The sequence below is a fragment of the Podarcis liolepis genome (genome assembly GCF_965112155.1).
Source record: "Podarcis liolepis genome assembly, chromosome: 3".
NCBI classification, from domain to species: Eukaryota; Metazoa; Chordata; class Lepidosauria; order Squamata; family Lacertidae; genus Podarcis; species Podarcis liolepis.
In genome coordinates this window covers 112630819-112653665 of record NC_139557.1, presented here as the reverse complement: position 1 = coordinate 112653665, position 22847 = coordinate 112630819, and the positions used below count along the sequence as shown (strand labels likewise).

General features: G+C 43.0%; 1 protein-coding gene across 6 annotated transcripts in view; it reads right to left on the bottom strand.

The window, feature by feature from the left end:
- EML6 (EMAP like 6) overlaps positions 1–22847 on the bottom strand; it is a 162958-nt gene that overhangs the window by 58444 nt on the left and 81667 nt on the right. For all 6 annotated transcript variants that reach the window (XR_014523523.1, XM_083494010.1, XM_083494006.1 and 3 more), the window contains 9 exons: positions 20278–20396; positions 18512–18698; positions 16309–16414; positions 13336–13429; positions 7923–8023; positions 6896–7098; positions 2688–2799; positions 1911–2038; positions 626–767 (listed from right to left, as the gene is read on the bottom strand). Coding sequence is in view for 5 of the 6 variants with exons in the window: in XM_083494010.1 (XP_083350136.1) it covers positions 626–767; positions 1911–2038; positions 2688–2799; positions 6896–7098; positions 7923–8023; positions 13336–13429; positions 16309–16414; positions 18512–18698; positions 20278–20396 (1192 nt within the window). In the remaining variant the exon portion in view is untranslated. The remainder of the gene's footprint in view (positions 1–625; positions 768–1910; positions 2039–2687; positions 2800–6895; positions 7099–7922; positions 8024–13335; positions 13430–16308; positions 16415–18511; positions 18699–20277; positions 20397–22847) is intronic.

The window sequence follows — 22847 nt, the reverse complement described above, 5'->3', positions numbered from 1 at the left end:
TATATGTAAATAAAAGTAGATTAGCCAAAATGCTGAGTTCTGTCACGCAAAATGAGCAAACTCTGCAGATCCCTAAGTGCGCCGGTGTCGGTTGGCATCGGTCGCTGTGATGTTCGGGATGAAGAAAGCTTTTGATGCCCCCAAACGATTGACCAGGAGGGAGAGAACATGCCAGTCGGGCATGTGTCTCTACCAGGGTCCTACTCGAGTGCAGGCTGAACTCCTGACAGGACCCACGCTTGGTCTTGTCTGCTCAATCTGCCAGAGTCTGTCTTTGCATACAAGGGAAGTCCCTAACTCACGGAAGGTTTGAGACCCATCAGCTTAAACCCTCAACTGGTTTAGCCGGTCAGTCGAAGCCATTCACGGGGTATGGCCGCTGTCGCACACTGACAACTTCTAGGGGTCACAGGTGAGAGCTGAGTGCAAGGTGGGGACCAAAGATGGACAAACTACCCAGAAGGAGAATAACTATGCATGCGAACAGTTGTAAAACTGAGCAGTTCCTAAAAGTAGCAGCTCCAGGTGTGAGGTGTAAGGCTGGGTGTGGTGTAGGGCCTGACCCAAAGGAGGATAGTAAAAAGGTGCTGTGTTGATAGCATATATAGGACTAAAGGAAGGTTACCTTTCTTAAGCTTTCTCACAGCCAGCATACGGTGTTGAGAGGAAAGTTCCCAGATCCTCAGAGTTTTATCATCACTCACTGTTGCACAGATAGGCAAGAGGGGATGTGCTGCCAGACCCCAGACCTCCCCTTCCATATGCCCCTGTTTATACAGAAAAAGAGTGGTTTGCAAAGAAAATCATGTACATTTATGCTTCAATTCCAAGCTAGGATTACTTTTGAAAGAGCGTTGTGGGTTTTTTTTACTGTGTTGCTTACTCATCCTCTGGCAACGAGGGTCCCTGTAATTCCCATTTATTCTCCTCCTTTCTCACCTGTGTACTGGTGGAGGGCTTAATAATTTCATAAACCATTTAGGACATTTCTGCCTGAACCTAGCCACATGGTCAGAAACTGCTCTGCCACACATCCTAGAGTGTTCTCTATACAGGGGTACCTTGGTTTTCAAACAGAATGCGTTCCAGGAGTTTTGGAAAGTGAAAATTAAGTAGCTTTGGTTTCAAGTGTGCTGAATTGAATTTCTCCCCACATCCCTACTTGAGAAGCACAAAAACAACTGTGTATTCTGATGTGTTGCTTTTGTTTTTGTTTTGCTTCTTGTATTTGATTTTCCAATTCTATAATAAACAATATTAATCTAGTTGATTTAACCATACTATAGTGGTACCTCGGATTAAGAACTTAATTTGTTCCGGAGGTCTGTTCTTAACCTGAAACTGTTCTTAACCTGAAGCACCACTTTAGCTAATGGGGCCTTCCATTGCCACCGCTCCGCCACTGCACAATTTCTGTTCTCATCCTGAAGCAAAGTTCTTAACCCGAGGTACTATTTCTGGGTTAGCGGAGTCTGTAACCTGAAGCGTCTGTAACCTGAAGCATATGTAACTCGAGGTACCACTGTAGATGCATTCATATTTACTGCCGCATTTGTTTCAGATTGATTCCAAAGCAACAGAAAAGGCAACCGTCCTTTTTCTCAAAATCACAAAACCCCACCCATTTTTTCCTCTTCCTAAAGTCCATTGCTAGTACCATATATTTCTCATATTTTTTGCGATTAAAACCTGAGCAACCGCCAACACATGCAACACCAAAACAAAGGAATTTTGAGGAACATTTTACTTTGCAACTTATAAACTCTGAAAGCAAACTGATCTTCACACCAAGAGCCAAAGCAATCTGACTGTAAAGGAAAAGAGAGTGAGGTAGATGGAGATTAATTAGCAACCCAAAGTTCAGATCACATGAAAGTAAGCAAGTGTAGAAATGCTGGAAGTCATAGTACCTGCACAAGCAGAGTCATGGGGCCACTTTTATCAATTTCAAGAATCTCCCCGTTTTTTGTTCCCACCAGTATATGCCCATGTCCTAAGGTGATGGCACGAATGGACGGGTTATCTTCCAACAGCAACCCTGGAGATTAGATTAGAGGGAAGGAACGTTCAGAAGAGTGCGGATTTTTTGAAGGATGACTATGCCTTTGGTCAGGGTTCAGCCCGACTCATTTTCTCTTCGTATAAGAACAAGCACGAAGGAGGTTCCCAGCCTGCTCATAGGTCCTCATAATATCAGTGGAAACAGTTGGTCTTGGTGAGTATTAACCGCTTCCAATTTTAACCTGAAGATTGCCACTTCTCCAGTTTTAATTTTAATTGTTGGAATTAATTGTGGGATGTATCTTAATTGACTGATCACTTGTATTATGCATATCATCTTATTTATATGACGTTAGCCACTCTGAGCCTGGCTTTGGCCGGGAGGGCGGGATGCAAATAACATTTATTTATTTACCATTATCATCATCATCATCATCATCATCATCATCATCATCATGTGCTTCGGTTCACATATTGTTTTGGGATGTGAAAATTAGGCTGATTAATCTTTAAATGGGAATTAAACGGAATTGCTCCCTGATCCCTACTTGCAGAACAATACAGAGCTGATGGTGGCTCTGATAAGATGCTTAAGCAGACTGCCTAGGTTTTCCCAATTTGCCTAGATTTTGGGGAGGGGTTCTGCAGGAAGGCGTCTCTCACCAAACTCACGCATGAGGTTATACCTTTGGAGCCAGGCGACAATGCTGCTCTTTTAATGGCGTATGTCTTCAAGCACCTCTCAAACGTGTCATCCCAAAGTGCCACCACGCCATCCTTCCCACCTGTCACAAAGCCCTGCACAAAAGTAAATATAATAATAATAATAATAATAATAATAATAATAATAATTATACCCCGCCCTCCCTGGCCAGAGCTGGGCTCAGAGCAGCTAACACCAATAAAATCACAGTAAAAAACATGATAGGGGGAAAAAAAACCAATTTAAAATACAGGTTAAAATGCAATTTAAATGCAGCCTCATTTTAAATGTAGCTGACATATCAAGACCATAAGGGGAGGGGGGAAATAAGGGTCAGACTGAGTCCAAACCAAAGGCCAGGCGGAACAGCTCCGCGTTGCAGGCCCTACGGAAAGATGTCAAGTCCCGCAGGGAGAGACCGTCCCGTAGGGGACTTCCGGGGAGGCGCCTCTGGTAATGGCGGAATTCCTCTGACCGGGAGGAATCTGCTCCGTGGGAATCTGGGTCTGGCCGCCACGGCGAAGGCGGAGACCCATTAAAATCACAAGCGGGAGAAGTCTGTGAACGTGGGATTCGGCGGGCACCTTTTACGCCTCCCCCACATGTTTAATTTGGCACCGTAACGGGGAGGTTCAAAACAGGAAGTCCGCCTTCCCCTTTTGTAAATAGACTGAGGCAATGAAGTTGCAAGCTAGAGTCCTGGAAGGTCTCTTGTAAAAGATCAAATTTCCAACGGTAAAGAACATTAAACCCCCTCTTGGAGGCAGGAGAAGAGAGGGGGAAGCTGCGGGTTGAATATGCCTGCGGGAGAGAGCGAGAGACTTAAAACACCGCCGCTCTGACCCTGGAAACGGGCTGCTAGTAGGACTGACGTCTTTTGGAATGTTCATTGACAGAGTTTAAAACGTTCATTGACAGCTAGTTAAATAAGAGAAATACATTGTTTCTACTGTCTCCGGCTGCTTTAAAAAGGAGTAAAAGTAACTGAAAATTGAAACTAATTTGAAACTAACTTTGGATTGTTTAAAAGAGGATACTATTGACTATTACAAATAGAAACTGTTTCCCCCTAGTGGAAGCCTTTGAATCCGGTTGCTTTACAAGAGCTGGACTAGGGGAATTTCCAGCTGCAAGTTAAAAACCGTGAGACTCTGGGACTGACCTTGAATCTTTTAAGTGTTATGGTAAATGGAAGAGGAAAAACAGACCAGTCAACTGCTGACAAAACATTAAGGTCTGGGAGGACTTGGTAACAATCCAGGAGAGGTCTATTATTAGGCCCTCCTGTTCTTTCTGTTGCTGTCTTTGTAAAACCAAGAGGAATGTCGACAGAAGAGGCTTTAGTGGCTGCATTATATAAGATAAATGACTCATTGGATCAGCTTCACAGGAAAATGGACATGATAAATGCGAAAGTGGATGTTCCAATTACTAAAATTAACTTAAATACAGAAAGTATAAATAATACCAATACAGAAACCACCCAGAAATTGATACAAGAACCTATTTTGATATGGCAAACTGTGGAGGAAGTTAGGGAAAAAGCTGTTGCTGCTGAAGGTAAAGTAACACAACTGGAGAGAAAGAGAAAGAGAGCCCCAGCCCTACAGAGGCAATTTGACGAACAAAAGTTGACACTTGCTATGACTGAATTTAAAGAAAAACAGACGAATTTGAGGATTAGAGTTCACCTTTGGTGGACATGCCCAAGGATTAAGACACTCTGGGAGATGATTCATAACGAAATGAAAAAGGTATTTAAATATACCCTTTTGAAGAAACCAGAGGCCTTTCTCCCGGGCATGGTCGGCCAATTGGTGTTAAAGAAGGATAGAATTCGTTTCATGTATGCAACAATAGCAGCAAGAATACTCATTGTGAAATACTGGAAGACACAAGATTTATCCATTTGGGAAGAATGGCAGATGAAGTTGATGGACTATATGGAATTGGCGGAAACAACTGGCAGAAATCCGAGACCAGGGAGAAGAGCTGGTGGAAGAAGACTGGAAAAAGTTTAAGACTATTTATAGAAATATTGTAAAAATAATGAATGTTAGAAAAATGTTGGAATGAAGTTATATGGCTTTAGTAGAAATGCTATAAGGAATCAAGTATAAATAGATTAATAGTGTATTAAAGGGAAAATAAGGCTAGAATTTGTTAAGATAATTAAAGGATAGAAAACAGAGGAAGATGGAAAGGAATTGCTGAAATAATAAATAGAATTGGAAAAGGAAAAGGGAGGTGTGAGGAGGTCGTGGAAATAAGGGAATGAAAGATAAGACATTGAAATTGTTCTGTGTTTGAAATGGTTTGTGTTTTGCTTTGTCTTTCTGCTTTGTTGTGTTTAAATGGTTGAAAATTAATAAATATTTTTATTTATTTTTTAAAAAGAGACCGTCCCGTAGGTGCGTGGGTCCTAGACCGCACAGGGCTTTATACTTAATGCTTTAACATCAACCAGGAGGCTGGTCAACAGAGCAATGTGCCTGAGTCATGGAGGGTAGCAGGGGATGCAAAAGGTCAAGACCAGAGGGAATTAAGGTGGGATCATCCCAGCTGCCTTTAATAGATGGAAACACCTATCAATGACAATGCTTTCCCCAGGTGTAACAAGAGCCAACTAGCTCCAATAAGCCCATCTGATTTCCAAAGGCACTTTGTGATACAGCACATGCATAGCATGCAAATGGGCTTAGTTTCAGCCCCCGGCTTCTCCAGTTAAAAGGACCAGGTGGCAAGAGAAATCTTAGTCTGAGACCCCAGAGGGCCACTGCCAGTCAGTGTAGACAATAGTGGGTTACATTATTGCTATGTACTAAGCTTGGATCCTAGAACAATAGGCAGGTAGGATGCTAGAAGGCAGCAACCTGATTGGTCTGCAGGAGCTGCCCAATCCGGCTTCAGGAGGAAGTGAATCTGCAACCGGATTGGCCTGCAGGAGCCAATCCAGGAGGGAAGGTGAATCAGCCAATCACGCGGGACCCATTGTGTAAATAATGTATATTTTGGGGGGAGGTTTTGGGGGAAATCACTCACTCACTGTTTACCATGAGCTGAAATAAAGAGCATGAAATCAACACTCAACACCGAGTATATTTTAATTATGTGGCCTGGTATAAGACAGGCACTTATGTTCTTCTTTTTTAAAAGCTGGAACTTGATAAGCAGAGATGCTTAACAGGGTACCCCCCCTCCCAGTTTTCCATCCCTTTGACCATGGCGTGTTAAAACTTTCACAGAATTCTTCAAGCCAGATAATCCCAAATAATAGCAATCGGCTTGCCAGTTCAAAGATTGCAAACCTCATAAAATTGTATTAGCAGCTCTCTAAATGACATGTGGGAGAAACTGTGGCACGTGTGAATCCCAGTGACACTGGGAAAAAGCAACTGAGTGGCCTTGGAAGTCAGATTTGTATTGGAAACTGAAGTCCAAGGCTTCTGAGGTAGAATTTTCAGAATTGTTATGTTTTGACAACCATTGAAGACCAGTTAAAATCAATTAGGTAAAGCAAGGTAAGTGAAGTTAGAATCTCAGCCAGTGTCCATGCTCAGAAGCAGTGAATAGATAGATCCTTGATCTAATTCAGCCAAGTACTGTAATTCCTACTAGGGACGCGGGTGGCGCTGTGGGTAAAACCTCAGTGCCTAGGACTTGCTGATCGCAAGGTCGGCGGTTCGAATCCCCGCGGCGGGGTGAGCTCCCGTCGTTCAGTTCCAGCTCCTGCCCACCTAGCAGTTCGAAAGCACGTCAAAGTGCAAGTAGATAAATAGGTACCGCTTTATAGCGGGAAGGTAAACGGCGTTTCCATGTGCGGCGCTGGTGCTGGCGAGCCAGCTGCAGCTTCGTCACGCTGGCCACGTGACCCGGAAGTGTCTTCGGACGGCGCCGGCTCCCAGCCTCTTGAGCAAAATGAGCGCGCAACCCTAGAGTCGGACACGACTGGCCCATACGGGCAGGGGTACCTTTACCTTTACCTAATTCCTACTGGCATCACTGCTATAGGGTGCAGCAAATGATTCCTGGGCATCCAAACCCCAAGGATGCCAACGTGAAATTGTGTCTGTTTTGTGTGCGCGTGGGGTGGGCTTGAAACGAGATAGGTATATGAAATGAGATAGGCTCTGGTTGTGAAATTCCAAAGCCAAACAAAGAATATCTGGTGGTGACGCAAGGCATACATACCTTATCTAAGGCATGCATGGCAAATACAGGCCCATCGTGAGCTTTCACCGTCTTAAGCAGCAAAATATCTTTCCAGATGTAAATGTCTCCTGTGGCAGATCCAGAGAAAACAAGGTCTTCTATTCGTCCGTACGAAACACTCATCATGGTTTCTTGCTTCCCGATATTTCCAAAGATGCCACGCTTGGAGGTGAAACCACCACCTGAATTGTGATGACAGAGCAACACGCATTATTATAATTGTGTGTGTGTGTGTGTGTGTGTGTGTGTGTGTGAGAGAGAGAGAGAGAGAGAGAGAGAGAGAGAGATGAACAGCCTAATGATGGCTCCTGCCCTGTTACGCCTTGTGAAGGTACAGTGGTACCTCGGGTTAAGAACTTAATTTGTTCTGGAGGTCCGTTCTTAACCTGAAACTGTTCTTAACCTGAAGTACCATTTTAGCTAATGGGGCCTCCCACTGCCGCTGCCACGCAATTTCTGTTCTCATCCTGAAGCAAAGTTCTTAACCCGAGGTACTATTTCTGGGTTGGCGGAGTCTGTAAGCTGAAGCGTTTGTAACCCAAGGTACCACTGTACTTTCAGATACTCCTTAGTTGACAAAATCGAGAGCCCTGCACACTGTTGACACCATAAAAAAATTCCTTCCAGTAGCACCTTAAAGACCAACTAAGTTAGTTCTTGGTATGAGCTTTCGTGTGCATGCACACTTCTTCAGATACCACTGTTGACACCAGTTCACACAACGAGTGCCAACAACCCTTGAGTATGGTGGTTTGAAAAACTGCTTTGGCTATCAGAGGAACTTAACTGGGAATCTGTTGTGTAGGGGCACACCAGCTCACATCCTGGGTGTGACCAAAGGAATGACTTCCAGCAGAGGTAGGTCAAGAGAAAGGCTCAGATTTGTGAACAGCATGGAATGGCCCAAGGGGAAGAAATAACTTACGTTCTTTTCTTTTTAAACTAATTTTTATTTGTTTCTAAACAAATACAATAACCATTAAACATTCTTAATGCAACACAATACCTGCTTGCTGCCAGAATTTGAGGTGTTTCATTCCAACGGTTACCAGTTTATCAGCATGGTGCGGGTTGCATTTCACTACAAATATCTTGTCTTTATGGCCTCTGCAATGAATTAAAGAGTAAAGAATACATGAGTTGTCTAGCCATTTATTTTTTATTTAAAGATTCTGGTGCATTGTGAGATGTGTGTGGTTTTTTTTAAAAAAATACATGCAAAAGAAGGCACTGCTTTGGGATATTTTTTTAGAAATTAGAAAGATGAGTTGAATGGGGATTTATTGATCGATAAGCAAGCCTTAGACTCTAACAAGTTGTGACAGCAGCAGACCTGTTTTACAACAAAAGGACACAACTAAACAGGTGTACTATGCATTGCTACTGCAAGACAGACATTGAAGAGAAATTTAGTATACATTCTGGTTGCTGTAGGTTTACATCCCTATTATTGCCGATCCGAACAGAAAGATTTAAAACTCATACGGTATATGAAAATGGTTCTTGTAGTCTTAAAGGGCTTGAAACTGTCACTATTTTGCACTATTTTGGTGCTCTTGTGCAACAAATCTGCCCCCCCCTCCATTTTTTCACAGCAAGGAAGGAGATGGGGGAAAATGGAATACCAATCACTTGATGCAAAGTTGCATAGATCAGAATGAACGCTCAAAAAACAGCAGATGTCACACAAACTCCCTGCAAACTTTTTGCAATGAATCAGGATGAATAGTCAAAAAACAGGTCATCTGGAAGCGAGGTCAGAGTCTGGAAAAGTCTGAATTAAGTCCCTCTGACAAGCCATTTTGGTTTTATCTGCTATGACTGAATGGAGTTCTAACATCCTCTGAGAAGTTAGCACAGCCTGCAGAGTGAAGACAGATCCATCTCAATATGATCAATATGATCTATGACATTTTAAATATTGCTGAATCCAGTTCATGCAGCAAGTGCAGGAAGGAAGCAGATGTCCGTCAAAACAAGCGTTACTCTACAGCAGGCTTCCTCAGCCTCAGCCCTCCAGATGTTTTTGGCCTACAACTCCCATGATCCCTAGCTAGCAGGACCAGTGGTCAGGGATGATGGGAATTGTAGTCTCAAAACATCTGGAGGGCTGAGGTGGAAGATGCCTGCTCTACAGGATTCATATAAATATATATTGGTAAGTTTCACCCCTGTTATAATTCCTCCAGTCCTGTTAATTCTCTTCAACTGCTAAATTACTTTCAGTCCATGAAAAACTGCCAGTTGCAGTGTGTTTTCAACACTTGCTAAAAACATACATGTTTGGCCAAGGATTTCTGGTCATTGATATCCAGCCTTTGTAAAACTTTCCTAGTTACTGTACTTTTGTTTTAATGCCAATTTTATTGAATCTGTTTTGATATTTTTGTGAATTCTGGATTTTAAAAAACAAAACAAAACACGAAAGGCACTATCGAAGTGTTTTAATTTAAATGAACAAAAGGGAACAGGGAATAAACTGGAGTTATCCATAACAGCTCCAGTCAAAGTTAAAGCTCTCTCTTCGTTCCCATAGTTTGTGAAGGTGGCCGGTAAAAAAAAAGTATCAGTATTTTAAACTGATCAGCAGAGCTCAATGAAACTCATTGTGGGTCTGGTCAATTATGTATTCACTGTTTCGTGAGATAATAGCATACACCCCAAAATCATAGAACTAATAGTAGGAATGAACAGGAACAGAATCAAGAGGAATGGAGACATTTATTGGACTTGTACTGTATGGATCCTTAGTTTAGTAGGCAGACACTAAAGGAAGTCGTTTCAGCATTATTCACAACAATTTCTTGAGAAAGGCAGCCCATCTTGGAGAAGGAAAACTCTGATCCCAAACTTGAGGGCTATCTTCAGGAGAAGAAAATGCTAAGGAGTAAAACCAGACACATATTCCTCCCTGGATGGCTCCTTGTACACCTCCTTCTGGCAACTCCTGCAGCCAATATGGTGTCAAATGTATTGCTCTGCTTTCCTTTGGACCACATCAGAAAGACCGGGGGGAGGGTCTTGTCATCTGGGCGGCTCAGGACCTCCATAAACACTGCCCACACCCCCAGAGAGGTCACAACTCAGCAAAAACAACATGGGAGGCAGCAGTTACGCTTAAGTCCATCAGTGGCTACAAAATGCTACACTTGATCTTAGCCAAAAGGCCGAGAAGTGACAGCTACAAAATATCATGGCGATACTCAGCCTCCAGATTCCCAGTGGTTCTCAACCTGCAGGTCCCCAGCCCAGATGTTGTTGGACTACAACTCCCATCATCCCTGAGCTCTGGCCTTGCTAGCTAGGGGTGATGGGAGTTGTAGTTCAACAACATCTGCGGACCCACAGGTTGAGAAAGGCTGTTCCAGACTATTACGGACGTCCCCTGTATATCAGTCTAACAGGAAAGTAACTGGATCTGACCAAATGAAACAATGCTACATAACTCTTATTCAGCAAATCTTCCCCATCTTGAGCAGACTCTATTTCATATGGAGAGAATTTTTCATGAAATGGTTGGCAAAGTAATTCATACGGGGGTAAAAAAAACCACACAGCTGTGCTTCAATGTATTCAAGATAACAGAGGGAAAGGCGACACAGGTCAAATTAATTAAGAGAGCTATAAAGAGCACCATTTAAACCACTAGGCGATAAGCAAGTTGCTATTAATATTTAAGCAGTCTCAGAAGGAGGACTGGAAGATCCGTGATAAGTAATTGCAGCACATTAGATGGATAATTAGAAGGGCAAAAATTAACACCATATTTCAAAGAACAGTTAAAGGCAACAGAAATAAGGCATGAAATATAGATTTTGATTAATTCATGTTAGTTATTTCAGTGGGTCCTGGGATTTGCCCCACAAAGTTTTAAATCATCACAATCCTGCTAGAATATTTGCAAGAAGTTATTAGGCTGGTAGTTGTACGGGGAGGAGAAGAGCTGAAAGGCTCTGCCTTCCCATCTTTGCAAAGGGATACGGCAGCTCATGCATGAGAAATGTAGCTTTCATTGTAAAAAAGTTAAGAGCATCTGCCACCTCTGGGTTCTGCAAGGTCCCTGGAGGTGTTTTTAAAGTATGGGCTCAAAAACTAAACTTAAATTCAAAGGGGATTCTAACTTTGCAGAAGACACATTGATGCAGCAGATTAACCGAATGGGATGTCAACGCTCTGCCATTTGAATGAACTCTGATGTCTTGTCCATTATCAACAGTGGGGGGGGGGGAGACCTGGGGCGTGTTTCAAAAACCCACCCAGCCCTCGCTGTTGGTTGGAGGGCAAAGGACTCAAGCTCAGATGTTTTGGGGTGTTTTGAACCAGCATGTAACACAGTTCAACTGCATGCAAGATTTCAGCCAAATACTTTATACGGAGATAAAAACACACACCCTACTACTGTTTAATAATAGACAAAGCAAGTGTACTGCATTGAAAGAAATCATTGAGATCCATGATTTGCCTGGGCACAGTCCTTATTTTATAAAAAGGGAAGCTTCTATTTAATAGTGGAAATGAGAACATTCATTAGAGAACCAATTAGATATGTGACCAAACTGTTCCCGAAAACTTTGAGCGTTCAGGCAATCACAAAAGCTTCTTAGCCCTTGCAAGGTTAACAGATAAACTCCCAGGCAACAAATGGAAAATTAAAAAATACGTATTCCAATTTGAGATGGGGAAGATGGGAGTGGGCCCAGGAGAGGTTGCCTGACATTATCAGACTTGGAAAATCTATTTATATTATACCACCAAAACTGCAAGGGAGGTTCAAGCGGAGAAACTATCTCCCCTCCAACCACACTGCTGTCCACAGCAAGAGGGCAGCTATAGGTCATTTGTTGCAAACACTGCAGAATAAAGGCATAGAAGAGCACAAAGTAACATTTTGCTTTGGCAGAACAGGTGGAATTGTTTCCTTCATTCACATAACGACACCCCCCCCCCCAATTCATCATAAACTTACACAAGAATGGGGGGAAAACCAAGAATGTAAGCTATAAGGGGGTAACTGGGTTGTTGTTTTTATTTTTATTATGTATTTTGCGGTTTTATATCTTGATTTTATTCTGCGAACTGCCCTGAGATCCCCAATATAGGGTGGTATATTAATTCAGTAGTAGTAGTAGTAGTAGTGGTAATAATAATAATAATAATTCATAGAATCATAGAGTTGGAAGAGACCACAAGGGCCATCGAGTCCAACCCCCTGCCAAGCAGGAAACACCATCAGAGCACTCCTGACATATGGTTGTCAAGCCTCTGCTTAAAGACCTCCAAAGTAGGAGACTCCACCACACTCCTTGGCAGCAAATTCCACTGTCGAACAGCTCTTACTGTCAGGAAGTTCTTCCTAATGTTTAGGTGGAATCTTCTTTCTTGTAGTTTGGATCCATTGCTCCGTGTCCGCTTCTCTGGAGCAGCAGAAAACAACCTTTCTCCCTCCTCTATGTGACATCCTTTTATATATTTGAACATGGCTATCATATCACCCCTTAACCGCCTCTTCTCCAGGCTAAACATGCCCAGCTCCCTTAGCCGTTCCTCATAAGGCATCGTTTCCAGGCCTTTGACCATTTTGGTTGCCCTCCTCTGGACACGTTCCAGTTTGTCAGTGTCCTTCTTGAACTGTGGTGCCCAGAACTGGACACAGTACTCCAGGTGAGGTCTGACCAGAGCAGAATACAGTGGCACTATTACTTCCCTTGATCTAGATGCTATACTCCTATTGATGCAGCCCAGAATTAATAATATAAGGCTGAAAATGTTATTACCATCATTAATGTTAGGGAATACAGCAAAACAAAACAACAAGATGTACCTCCTATGCTAGTTAGGACAAAGCAACATCATCTGGAATGAACAACATAGGTGGAATACTGGTGAACATGCAGGTGTCGATGGGTAAAACGATCAATATGTCATTCAAGATTAAATACCCCTCCATGAATTAAGTCTACATATTTTCTTGGTGTGAACAGGGCCATGAAGTGCAGCAATCACAGAACTTTTCATATTGGTCTCACATTTCTTAGGCATGCATCATTACGCAACACAGTAATTCAGTTTAACTAGCAAACCAGATGTTAAACTAACCTCTTTCCAGCCCCACGAGGAGCATGGGTAGCATTCGTGTGACACACTTACACACTGCAGCCGACACACTAACATGTCGCGACACACAGTTTGGAAAGCTCTGCTCTAATCAATGCATAGAAATCTGGCATGTGAGAAGGTGGGGCATTGATGAAAATCACAATCTTGCTCTCTCTCTCTTGACTAAACATACAGGTTTAAGGTATGGGAGGAAGGTGGTATTTTGATCTCTTAAAACAGCTTCCTAAATTTTGGACCTGAAAAAAATATATGCATGCAACTCAAGCTGTTAAGAGAGCATGGCTGCGTGACAACGTTCTTACCTGGTTGCTGCCATCTTTTCTCCTTTTTTCCAGTCCCAGAGTACGATGGTATGATTGTCATCTAACCCAATAGACGCCAGACATTTTCCATCAGCTGCACAACATCAGAGGTGAGAAACCCTTAACAGAAATCTGACAAATGCTGCATTTATTTATTACAAATTTAAAGTACAGGTACTAATAGCGATGCAGCTGGATGCTTCACAATAAACATAATTTTTTACCGCGGTACAGGAGCAAATCTTCTGCTAACTGTAGCATTGTCAGTCACAGCGTGTACAGGTCAACCTATCAGGTTCCTAAACTTTTTCGTAGCTTATTATATGACACCCACATCACTATCTAGCTCTCTGCCACACCTCTCCCCAGTATCACCAGAAGTTACTGAGAAAAGTATCAAGAGGCAAATTAAAATAAGGAGAAACTGTCAGTTTGCATTTCTTAGTACAGAAAGTATTGATCTGATGTGTAGAAATCTTTCCTATTCTAATTAATTCAAGAGGGTTCTGGAAGCCGCTGTGTGTGAAAGAAAAAAGCAGAATTCCTGATGTTTGGGTTATTCCTTCTGAGAAGCTGAGTACAGGTGGCTTAAGCTGGTTCTCTTGTCTCTTCTGTCAAGGTCATACTGACTATAATAATAAGGCCAGAAGGAGACTGGGTTTCACTCTTTCTATCTCTCTTCCTTCTGGTGTGGTGTTCTGAATATAGTGTTAAGGTTTAGTCCTTTTTATGAGTTATTGTAAGTTTAAGTCTACTGCAACTGGATTTCTTATGGACAGTGCCAATCCTGAATGTATTGGATTTGTGACCATGATGCTCGTTTGCCTTCGGTAGCAGTAAAGCTCTGCTGGATGAAATACAATTGCCTCTGGTCTATTTTTTGGGGAATCTTGCAACGTGTTTAAGTTTTCACTCTGCTAATTATACGTTGGAGTTCTGCTCTGGATCAACACTAAGTAGAATACATGACAGAAACACCATTTCCTTCTTTCACAGGAACGATAAGGCCCACTACTAAGGCACACCTCATTTTATTGCACTGCGCTTCACAGATATTGCGCCTTAACAAAGATGCAGCTGCAGCAAGCCTAGGCGCTTCCAGGGGAAGGAAGTCCCACCCCCTACCCCTCTTCTGGCCATGGGAGTGCAGCTGGCTTGGGCTGGAGCCAGGTTTACCCTCTCCTGTGCTTGCAGCTCACTAGACTACACTATAATATAAATGTAACGTTTATATCATGGGTAGGCAAACTAAGGCCCAGGGGCCGGATCTGGCCCAATCGCTTTTTCAATCTGGCCTGCGGATGGTCCAGGAATCAGTGTGTTTTTACATGAGTAGAATGTGTGCTTTTATTTAAAATGCGTCTCTGGGTTATTTGTGGGGTATAGGAATTTGTTCTCTTTCCCCCCAAAAAATATAGTCCAGCCCCCCACAAGGTCTGAGGGACAGTGGACCAGACCCCTGAAAAAGTTTGCTGACCCCTGGTTTATATGCACTGGGAAACCCCTAAAATTGTGTGACTCGCGTTACTGCAATACAGTGGTACCTAGGGTTAAGAACTTAATTTGTTCGAGAGGTCTGTTCTTAACCTGAAACTGTTCTTAACCTGAGGTTACCACTTTAGCTAATGGGGCCTCCTGCTGCTGCCGCCGCCGCACGATTTCTGTTCTCATCCTGAAGCAAAGTTCTTAACCTGAGGTACTATTTCTGGGTTAGCGGAGTCTGTAACCTGAAGCATCTGTAACCCGAGGTACCACTGTACAGTCATACCTCGGGTTACAGATGCTTCAGGTTGCATTTTTTTGAGTTACGGACCCGCCAAAACCCGGAAGTACCGGAATGGGTTACTTCTGGGTTTTGGTGGTTGTATATGCGCAGAAGCGCTGAATCGCAACCCGCGCGTGTGCAGACGTGCCACTGCGGGTTGCGAACACTGCAGGTTGCGAACGTGCATCCCGCACAGATCATGTTCGCAACCTGAGCGTCCACTGTAGTCGCTTTATTGCAATGGTCTGGAACCGAATCCACAATATCTCTGAGGTATGCCTGTACTCGCTTTCCAGGAAAGCAAAGAAGAGCATAGGGCAGCCTCTCTAGCCGCCAGCAGCACCAACATCTGCTTAGCTACAACAGTGTTCAGTGGAAGGAGAACCTCCAACCCAACACCGGCATAAATAAAAAACTAGCCTGATTTCACTGAACTGTTGACACTGTCCATCCAGCCTGTGGTTCCTGGCCAACAGAACATGTGGCTTGCAAACAAAGGGGAGAAGGCTATCGTGGCATGTGCTCCACTGAGCGCTTACTGAACGCATCAGGGAGGAAAGCAGACTTAGGAGGTAGCTACTGTGAATCAGATCAGCAGTTGCCGAGCAGATTCAGGCAAGGGGTATAATCTCCCACGAAACTTACAAAATATCTAGCGGCACAGCCCCACGCGGAGAGGCTGTTGCTAATGGGATTCAAAATACATTCTTGGGGGGGACGGGACCACAATTTGAAGTATAGATTTTAAGAAACTTGCAACAAGCACAACACATCAATAACAGTGTGAAACAGGTAGTATTTTAGGAGTGGTATTTATTTTTCATACAACACATAACTCCCACAACTAGGCACCCTACAAAAATTAAAAGAGGAGCAGGCCTGGCCTGCCAGCTTAAAGTCTGATACAATATAAGGCATATTAAGGATTGTTTGTACACAGCATCCATTAGGAACATCCCTCTGTAAATTCCACTATTGCTAGCCTTATTGATAAATACTGTTATGAAGAAAGGGAAAGAACAGTGACATAAGAACCTGCTTTAAGGTTTACGCACTCATGAGCTGCTCCAAAGTAGGAACTGAACCTATTTATTTGGAAACTGATAAGGAAATGTGGCAATACTAATATTGGAGAGAAAAACAGAAATGGACAGCAACCCAAACTGATGGATCCATCTGACCCTAGTTGGCAGTGGATAGCTGCTTACCTGAAAAATCAAGGGCACAGACGCCTCTTTGGTGTTGGCCTCTTAGCAGCGACAAACATTTGAGTGCCTGAGTATCCCACACGTGAATGGCGGCATCTCTCCCAACCTAAATCAGAACACCTGGTGTGAGCGGCTGTGCGCAAACAAAAAACTTGACAGTAATAATTTCCACCCACCACACTCTTCAACCAGGAAGCACTTCCTAGTTTTCTCAACCAGATGTCTCTTAAGTGCGGTTTACTTTGATATCTCAGGTGCTGACAAGAGGCTTCCTGCCCGTATTGTCATCTAGACTTGGCCACAATCCGTTGTTCATAATCTTACCTCCATTTTCAAAGCTGTCATCCTTGCATCCTTCTCCTCAGTTTCACTACGTCCCTCAAGTACAAAATATATCCATGGAGCACCTAGTTATTGGCTCTCCCGTTCAATTCCTTCTCCTTGGGCACCCTCTGGGGTCAAGGGGTCTCCTGACACACACCTACCTTCACACTTCCTGTTCCTCCAAGACCCTTTTTACCAGCTGGCATTTGGATATCAACAGACTGCAACCTTTCCCTTGAAGTCATCCTCAGTTTGCCCTCCCTATCCTCTTCTGTTTTCCCTCCTGTCACTCTTAGCAGCCTCTCCAGTACTTTGCCTTCCTCCTCCTGTTTGATTTTTGGGGATTGCTCCAATGAGCTTTAAGCCTTCAAGCATTTCTCTTCTCCTTTCTGCATTCTATTTCGGGGTGATCCTTTGACCAGCGCTATCACACTGATGATTCATACATGTATCATCGTCTTCATCCCTACTTGGTTCCCTCTAGCCAAACTAAATTTTTTAAAAAACATGTTTCTCTGATTTATACTCTTGGATGTCTAGCCATCACTGGAGTCTAACATTCCCCAAACTGGAACTCTGTTTTATTTTAAACTTTATCCTATATTTTCCTTTCTTGATGCTGCAGCAATAGCGGGGCATCTGACCTCCTGAAACCTTAGTTATTGCTGCTTATCAGGATGTATAAATATCGCTGCCAGTAAACCTCACTGCTCCCCATATCGTTGGCTAAAGGTAAAGGTAAAGGGACCCCTGACCATTAGGTCCAGTCATGGCCAACTCTGGGGTTGTGGAGCTCATCTCGCTTTAGTGGCCGAGGGAGCCGGCGTGCAGCTTCCGGGTCATGTGGCCAGCATGACTAAGCCGCTTCTGGCAAACCAGAGCAGCGCACGGAAACACCGTTTACCTTCCTGCCAGAATGGTACCTATTTATCTACTTGCACTTTTGATGTGCTTTCGAACTGCTAGGTTGGCGGGAGCAGGGACCGAGCAACAGGAGCTCACCCCATTGCAGGGATTTGAACCGCCGACCTTCTGATCTATACTATAAATGGTATACATTCCCTGTAACTTAGGTGTATTTTATGGTTTGATGCCCACATGCTGCCTTCTGTTGTGGAGATGCTCTCCTATTTTTCTGCAAGGATACGGGTTCCTTACTATCAGCAGAGGCAACATTTAACTTTGTCTTCCTTGCACCCCTGCCCCCCACATTTTGGCCATAGGGATGTTTGAACATGGACATCCCAATGAAACCATTATGCTGATAGTTATGCAGACTACCTTAATATCTCTCCCTAAAATGTACACTCAGAAATGGAAAACTAAAATAGTAGCTGCAATAATAACTCCTTCTAGAAGCAAACAGTACCCTATGCCAACAGGATTGGAGCCAAGCAGAGAAACAAGGGGAAGGTATCAGCATGTCTGGAGAACTCCAAGGTTTGCAGCAATACAAAAGAAACATTTTGAAATAAAAGTCTGAAGGAGCTCCCAAAATAACAGCCCCCCCAAACTCAAACTGGCCAAACAAGGACTGAGAATGCTCAGCGGCCTCCAAGAATGGTAGAATATTGGGTTGCCGCTGGAAAACTGAGGATGGGAATGGATTGGCTTGCTTGAGCCTCTTACAGCTTATCATATCTCACAGGAAGGCTGGGTGAACAGCAGCAGACCTGTTAAGGTGTGAGGAGAAACCAATGCAACATTTTCTTGTAGGTCCCATTTGCAATACACTAAATCACACCATTCCTAAGGAGGTTGGTATGATATTTGAATTTTACAAAAACAAAGTGCAACAATAAGTAAACAACAACAACAACAATGATCATAATAATAAATTTCCATTGAATTGGCAAGCATTGTTTCTCCAAAATCTTACCTGTCCAGTAGCAACGTAGTCTTTCAGAGGATGGATGGCTAGACTGAGGATATCATCATCATGACCGAGATACAGTCTTTGGGTGTGTTGCTGTCTATTGTAAACAACAGCAACAGCAGCAATGTGGTATACCACCTCCCCAGTCTGTGTGTAGAACAAATTGTTTCGGCAGTCATAGCCTCTGTAACTGGGATGAATGAAAAACAGCAAAAGGTGAACATTTTAGCAAAGTGGCCTGCAAACTGTAGAAGCAAAGGATATTGTGCTATGATCCTAAGTGCCTTCAGATTTTGCTGAAATCAAGCAGACTCCATTTCTAAGTAATGTGTTTAGGATACAGATTCAATATGAGAAGCAGTGGATTAAGAACAATGCTGAGTGGTATTCCTGGGATGGACAAAAATATCACAAGCTAGCTACTTAGAACCAGGTAACTGGTTTCATTCACATTCTACAACCAAGTTGTCTTCCAGTTTCACCTTAAATCCTGAACTAAATCTGAGCTTTCAACACATGCTAAAAAGGGTTTCATTGGACAGTCCTGTGTGCAGACGAACTGATATTAATGGATATTTTCAAAGGAATTCATTTCTACAGTGGTGCCCAGCAAAAAGCCTGCACGACTCCCATTTTTATGCAAAATATTGCTGTGTTAAGCTACAGCTAATCCAGCCAAGAGCTCCAGACAGTTAAAATTATTACTTATCCATAAAATAACTCTGAAAGCCAACTTTGACGTGAAGATGGAAAAGGAAATGAGAAGGATTGACCTCCACCTTCCTCTGTATGTTAAAGCAAATGGGTGGACTGGTCCTTGGACCATAGCTGTCAACTTTTCCCTTTTCTTGCGAGGAATCCAATTCGGAATAAGGGAACTTCCCTTAAAAAAAGGAAAACATTTACAGCTAAGCCTTGTACACTGTTGCCTGTGGGAAGCAGTTATCCATTTTCATGCAACGTTGTATTTCCTATGGTGAACTGAATTTTTTTTAATACTGTTCCTTCGGTAGCCTAGACAGCACCATCTGTGCACAAGAGAGAGGTAGCGTACAGCTTGGGGGAACCCCAAGGTCTGCATAAATACAAACAATACTTTTGCTTAGAATTGCTCCCTAAGGGAAGGATGGGGGTCAGCTGCTAAGACAGCTCACAGAGGATGGAGAATGTTAAGCGGACATGGAATGCTGTTTGTTGCAAGGCGGGCGGGAAAAGGAAATGAGAACCAGCGAGGCATCTGAGAGCCAGTGTGGTATAATGGTTGGAGTGTTGAACTATGACCTGGGAGACCAGGGTTCAAATCTCCACTCAGTCATGAAACTCACTGGGTGACCTTGGGCCAGTCACTATCTCTTAGCCTACCCAACCTCACACAGTTGTTGTGAGGATGAACTGGGGAGGAGGTGAACCTCGTACACCGCCTTTAGCTCCTTGGAAGGAGAGGTGGTATAGGAATGTAATGAACAGGAGCAATCAGTACTGCACCATTTTGTTACAGGTTTCAGTTGTCCATACTTAACATAGGCTACGGCTGGTGTGTTGTTGACTTGGAAGCAGGCACAATGCAAATCTACAAGGCAAGCCCCTAACAGAAAACTCCATTTCCCTAAACTGAGAATGTGTTTCTTGGTTTTCATGATAACTTCAGACACAGTCTCTAAATCTAGGTGCTATTTCTGGTTTTGCCAAGAACAGATTACCTTTTTCTGCAAATTGTAGTCTATAAAAGCGAAAAGACAAGAGTAGTCACTACTGAAAATTTATTATACCCATGTATAAATTGCAGCTTTAAGCTGTCCTCGGGGGCTCGCTCTCTTTTAAGGAAGGGCACTGAGTGGTTTTTCTCTTTACTTTGCTGTTTCAGTTGAGGTAGATCTTCTTTGTAAACCTAAAATAATCGAGAGTTACATTGCATTACACATCCCCAGTCCAATAATCCATGTGGCTTATTGCTATTTGTGCCACTATGGGGCCTAGTAATTTGCAAGATCAATGTCACTACCTAGTAATTTGCAAGATCAATGTCACTACCCTGTAATGCATGACAAAAATCTGCCTCTTTGAGAAGTCTGAATTCTTTGTATCAGAAGCACCACCCAGTAATGAAAGATCAGGCCAAGCTCATTCGATTACTGCACAAAAAAGTTTAAAAACTATGTGTCTATGTCTATATGTGTGACACTTGATTCCCCACCCCCACCCCACTATCTTAATTCTTTTAAATTAAAAAAAACCCAAACATATGCAGATCCTTCCTTCATTTGTTTAGGGAGTTTTTGTGACATATGCAAATGACACAGGAGATTTAAGCAGTTTGCAAGCACTGAAAGAACTAGGAGATGGATTTACACTGCTAACAGGTACACCAGATATTAGGCATGCAAATCTTTTAAAGAGATGGTTAGGAACTCAGATACTATGACATCGGTTTAATCCAGTGGACAGCTGCAAAACAGCTTCCAAAGATTCCTGTGTGGGTGTAAAATTCCCTGTGTTTGGGAACCTGCAAGATTCTAACGCACTGGAAATCTCTGCAAACTACATGTCCAAGTTGTTTCTATCAATCACAACTGCTTGCATACAACCCTGTTCCTTAATAGATGGCCTCTGAGCCATAACAGCTCTACATATACTCTCCAGCTGTCCCTCCAAGCCATTGCATCTTCGTTTCCTATCGTCACACCCCCCCCCCCACGATTCTCTGTCATACCTCCAGGCAGCAGTCAATAGTATCTGTGTTACAGCTGATATAGCCCCCTAGCACAATGCTATGCACACTGATTCTTAAAGAAACATTGGATTGAACATCTCACCACCATCATCATAAGGTACTTCTGTTTAGGGTGCCCCTGAACTTTCAGCCAATGCTTTTTGGCGAGGGTGTATGTGGGGCTACTATTGGAAGTTGGGAACAGAAAAGGCCCCCTTGTGGAAGAGGAGGAAGGAACTTCAAACTCTTGTGCCCAAGACTCACTCCAAGCAAAAGTCACAACACAGGACAAATGAATTAAGAGTCATGGAGTTGCAGAGTTGGGATCATGAGGGTCATCCAGTCCAACCCCCTGCAATGCAGGAATCTTTTGCCCAACAAAGGATTCGAACCCATGACCCTCAGATTAATAATAGTAGTAGTAGTAGTAGTAGTAGTAGTAGTAATAATAATAATAATAATAATAATAATAATAATAATAATTTATTTATACCCCACCCATCTGGCTGGGTTTCCCCAGCCACTCTGGCCGGCTTCCAACAGAATATTAAAATACAATAATCTATTAAACATTAAAAGCTTCCCTAAACAGGGCTGCCTTCAGATGCCTTCTAAAAGTCTGGTAGTTGTTGTTGTCTTTGACATCTGGTGGGAGGGCGTTCCACAGTGCGGGTGCCACTACCGAGAAGGCCCTCTGCCTGGTTCCCTGTAACTTGGCTTCTCGCAGAGAGGGAACCGCCAGAAGGCCCTCGGCACTGGACCTCAGTGTCCGGGTAGAACGATCCTTCAGGTATACTGGACTGAGATTAAGAGTCTCATGCTCTACTGACTGAGTTATCTCCTCATAACTGCAAGGTCAGGTCCAGCAATCTGCAGAGGAAGCCTGCCTCACATTCCATTTGGTGAGTCTGATGCATTCTGCAATGACAAAGGCGGGGCCTTCTCAATGGGGGCCCCTCCATTTGCAGAATTACCTGCTTATGGAGATAAGACTACCTTTAACTTAAAACATCCAGTGTTTCACACAGGCATTTGTAAACTCGACCATTTAGATGCTGCTGCTGCACTGAGTTGCTTTCAATATTTTTATTAGTCCACATGAGTTAAATGATGATTTCATTAATTGTTTATTGCTTTATGGCGTACACTACATTTAGCACCTTAGGGTCCTACAGAATGAGAGGCAGCTTATAAATGGAAATAATAAATAAACATTCTCAAAAATGCAGAGAAGGCTGCAATTGTTGAAGCAATATACTTTTTCTTTTAGCTTCAACAAACAGATTGGAAAGTAAGAGATTTAGGGTCATTATGGCAAAAACATATGGAAGGCCACTTACGTCTTAAAAAAATGCATGCTTAGGAACTTCATGCAAATCTTCTTCCCTTCAGTGAAAACGAAATGCGATTCCTACATACTTATTCAGCATTTTTATTTCATATAATTCCTTGCTTCATTGGGAATAATAATAATAATAATTTATTCTTTATACCCCACCCATCTGGCTGGGCTTCCTCAGCCACTCTGGGTGGCTTCCAACCAAATATTAAAATACAGTAATACATCAAACATTAAAAGCTTCCCTAAACAGGGCTGCCTGTAGCCCTTTAATTTAAAGGACGATTCCT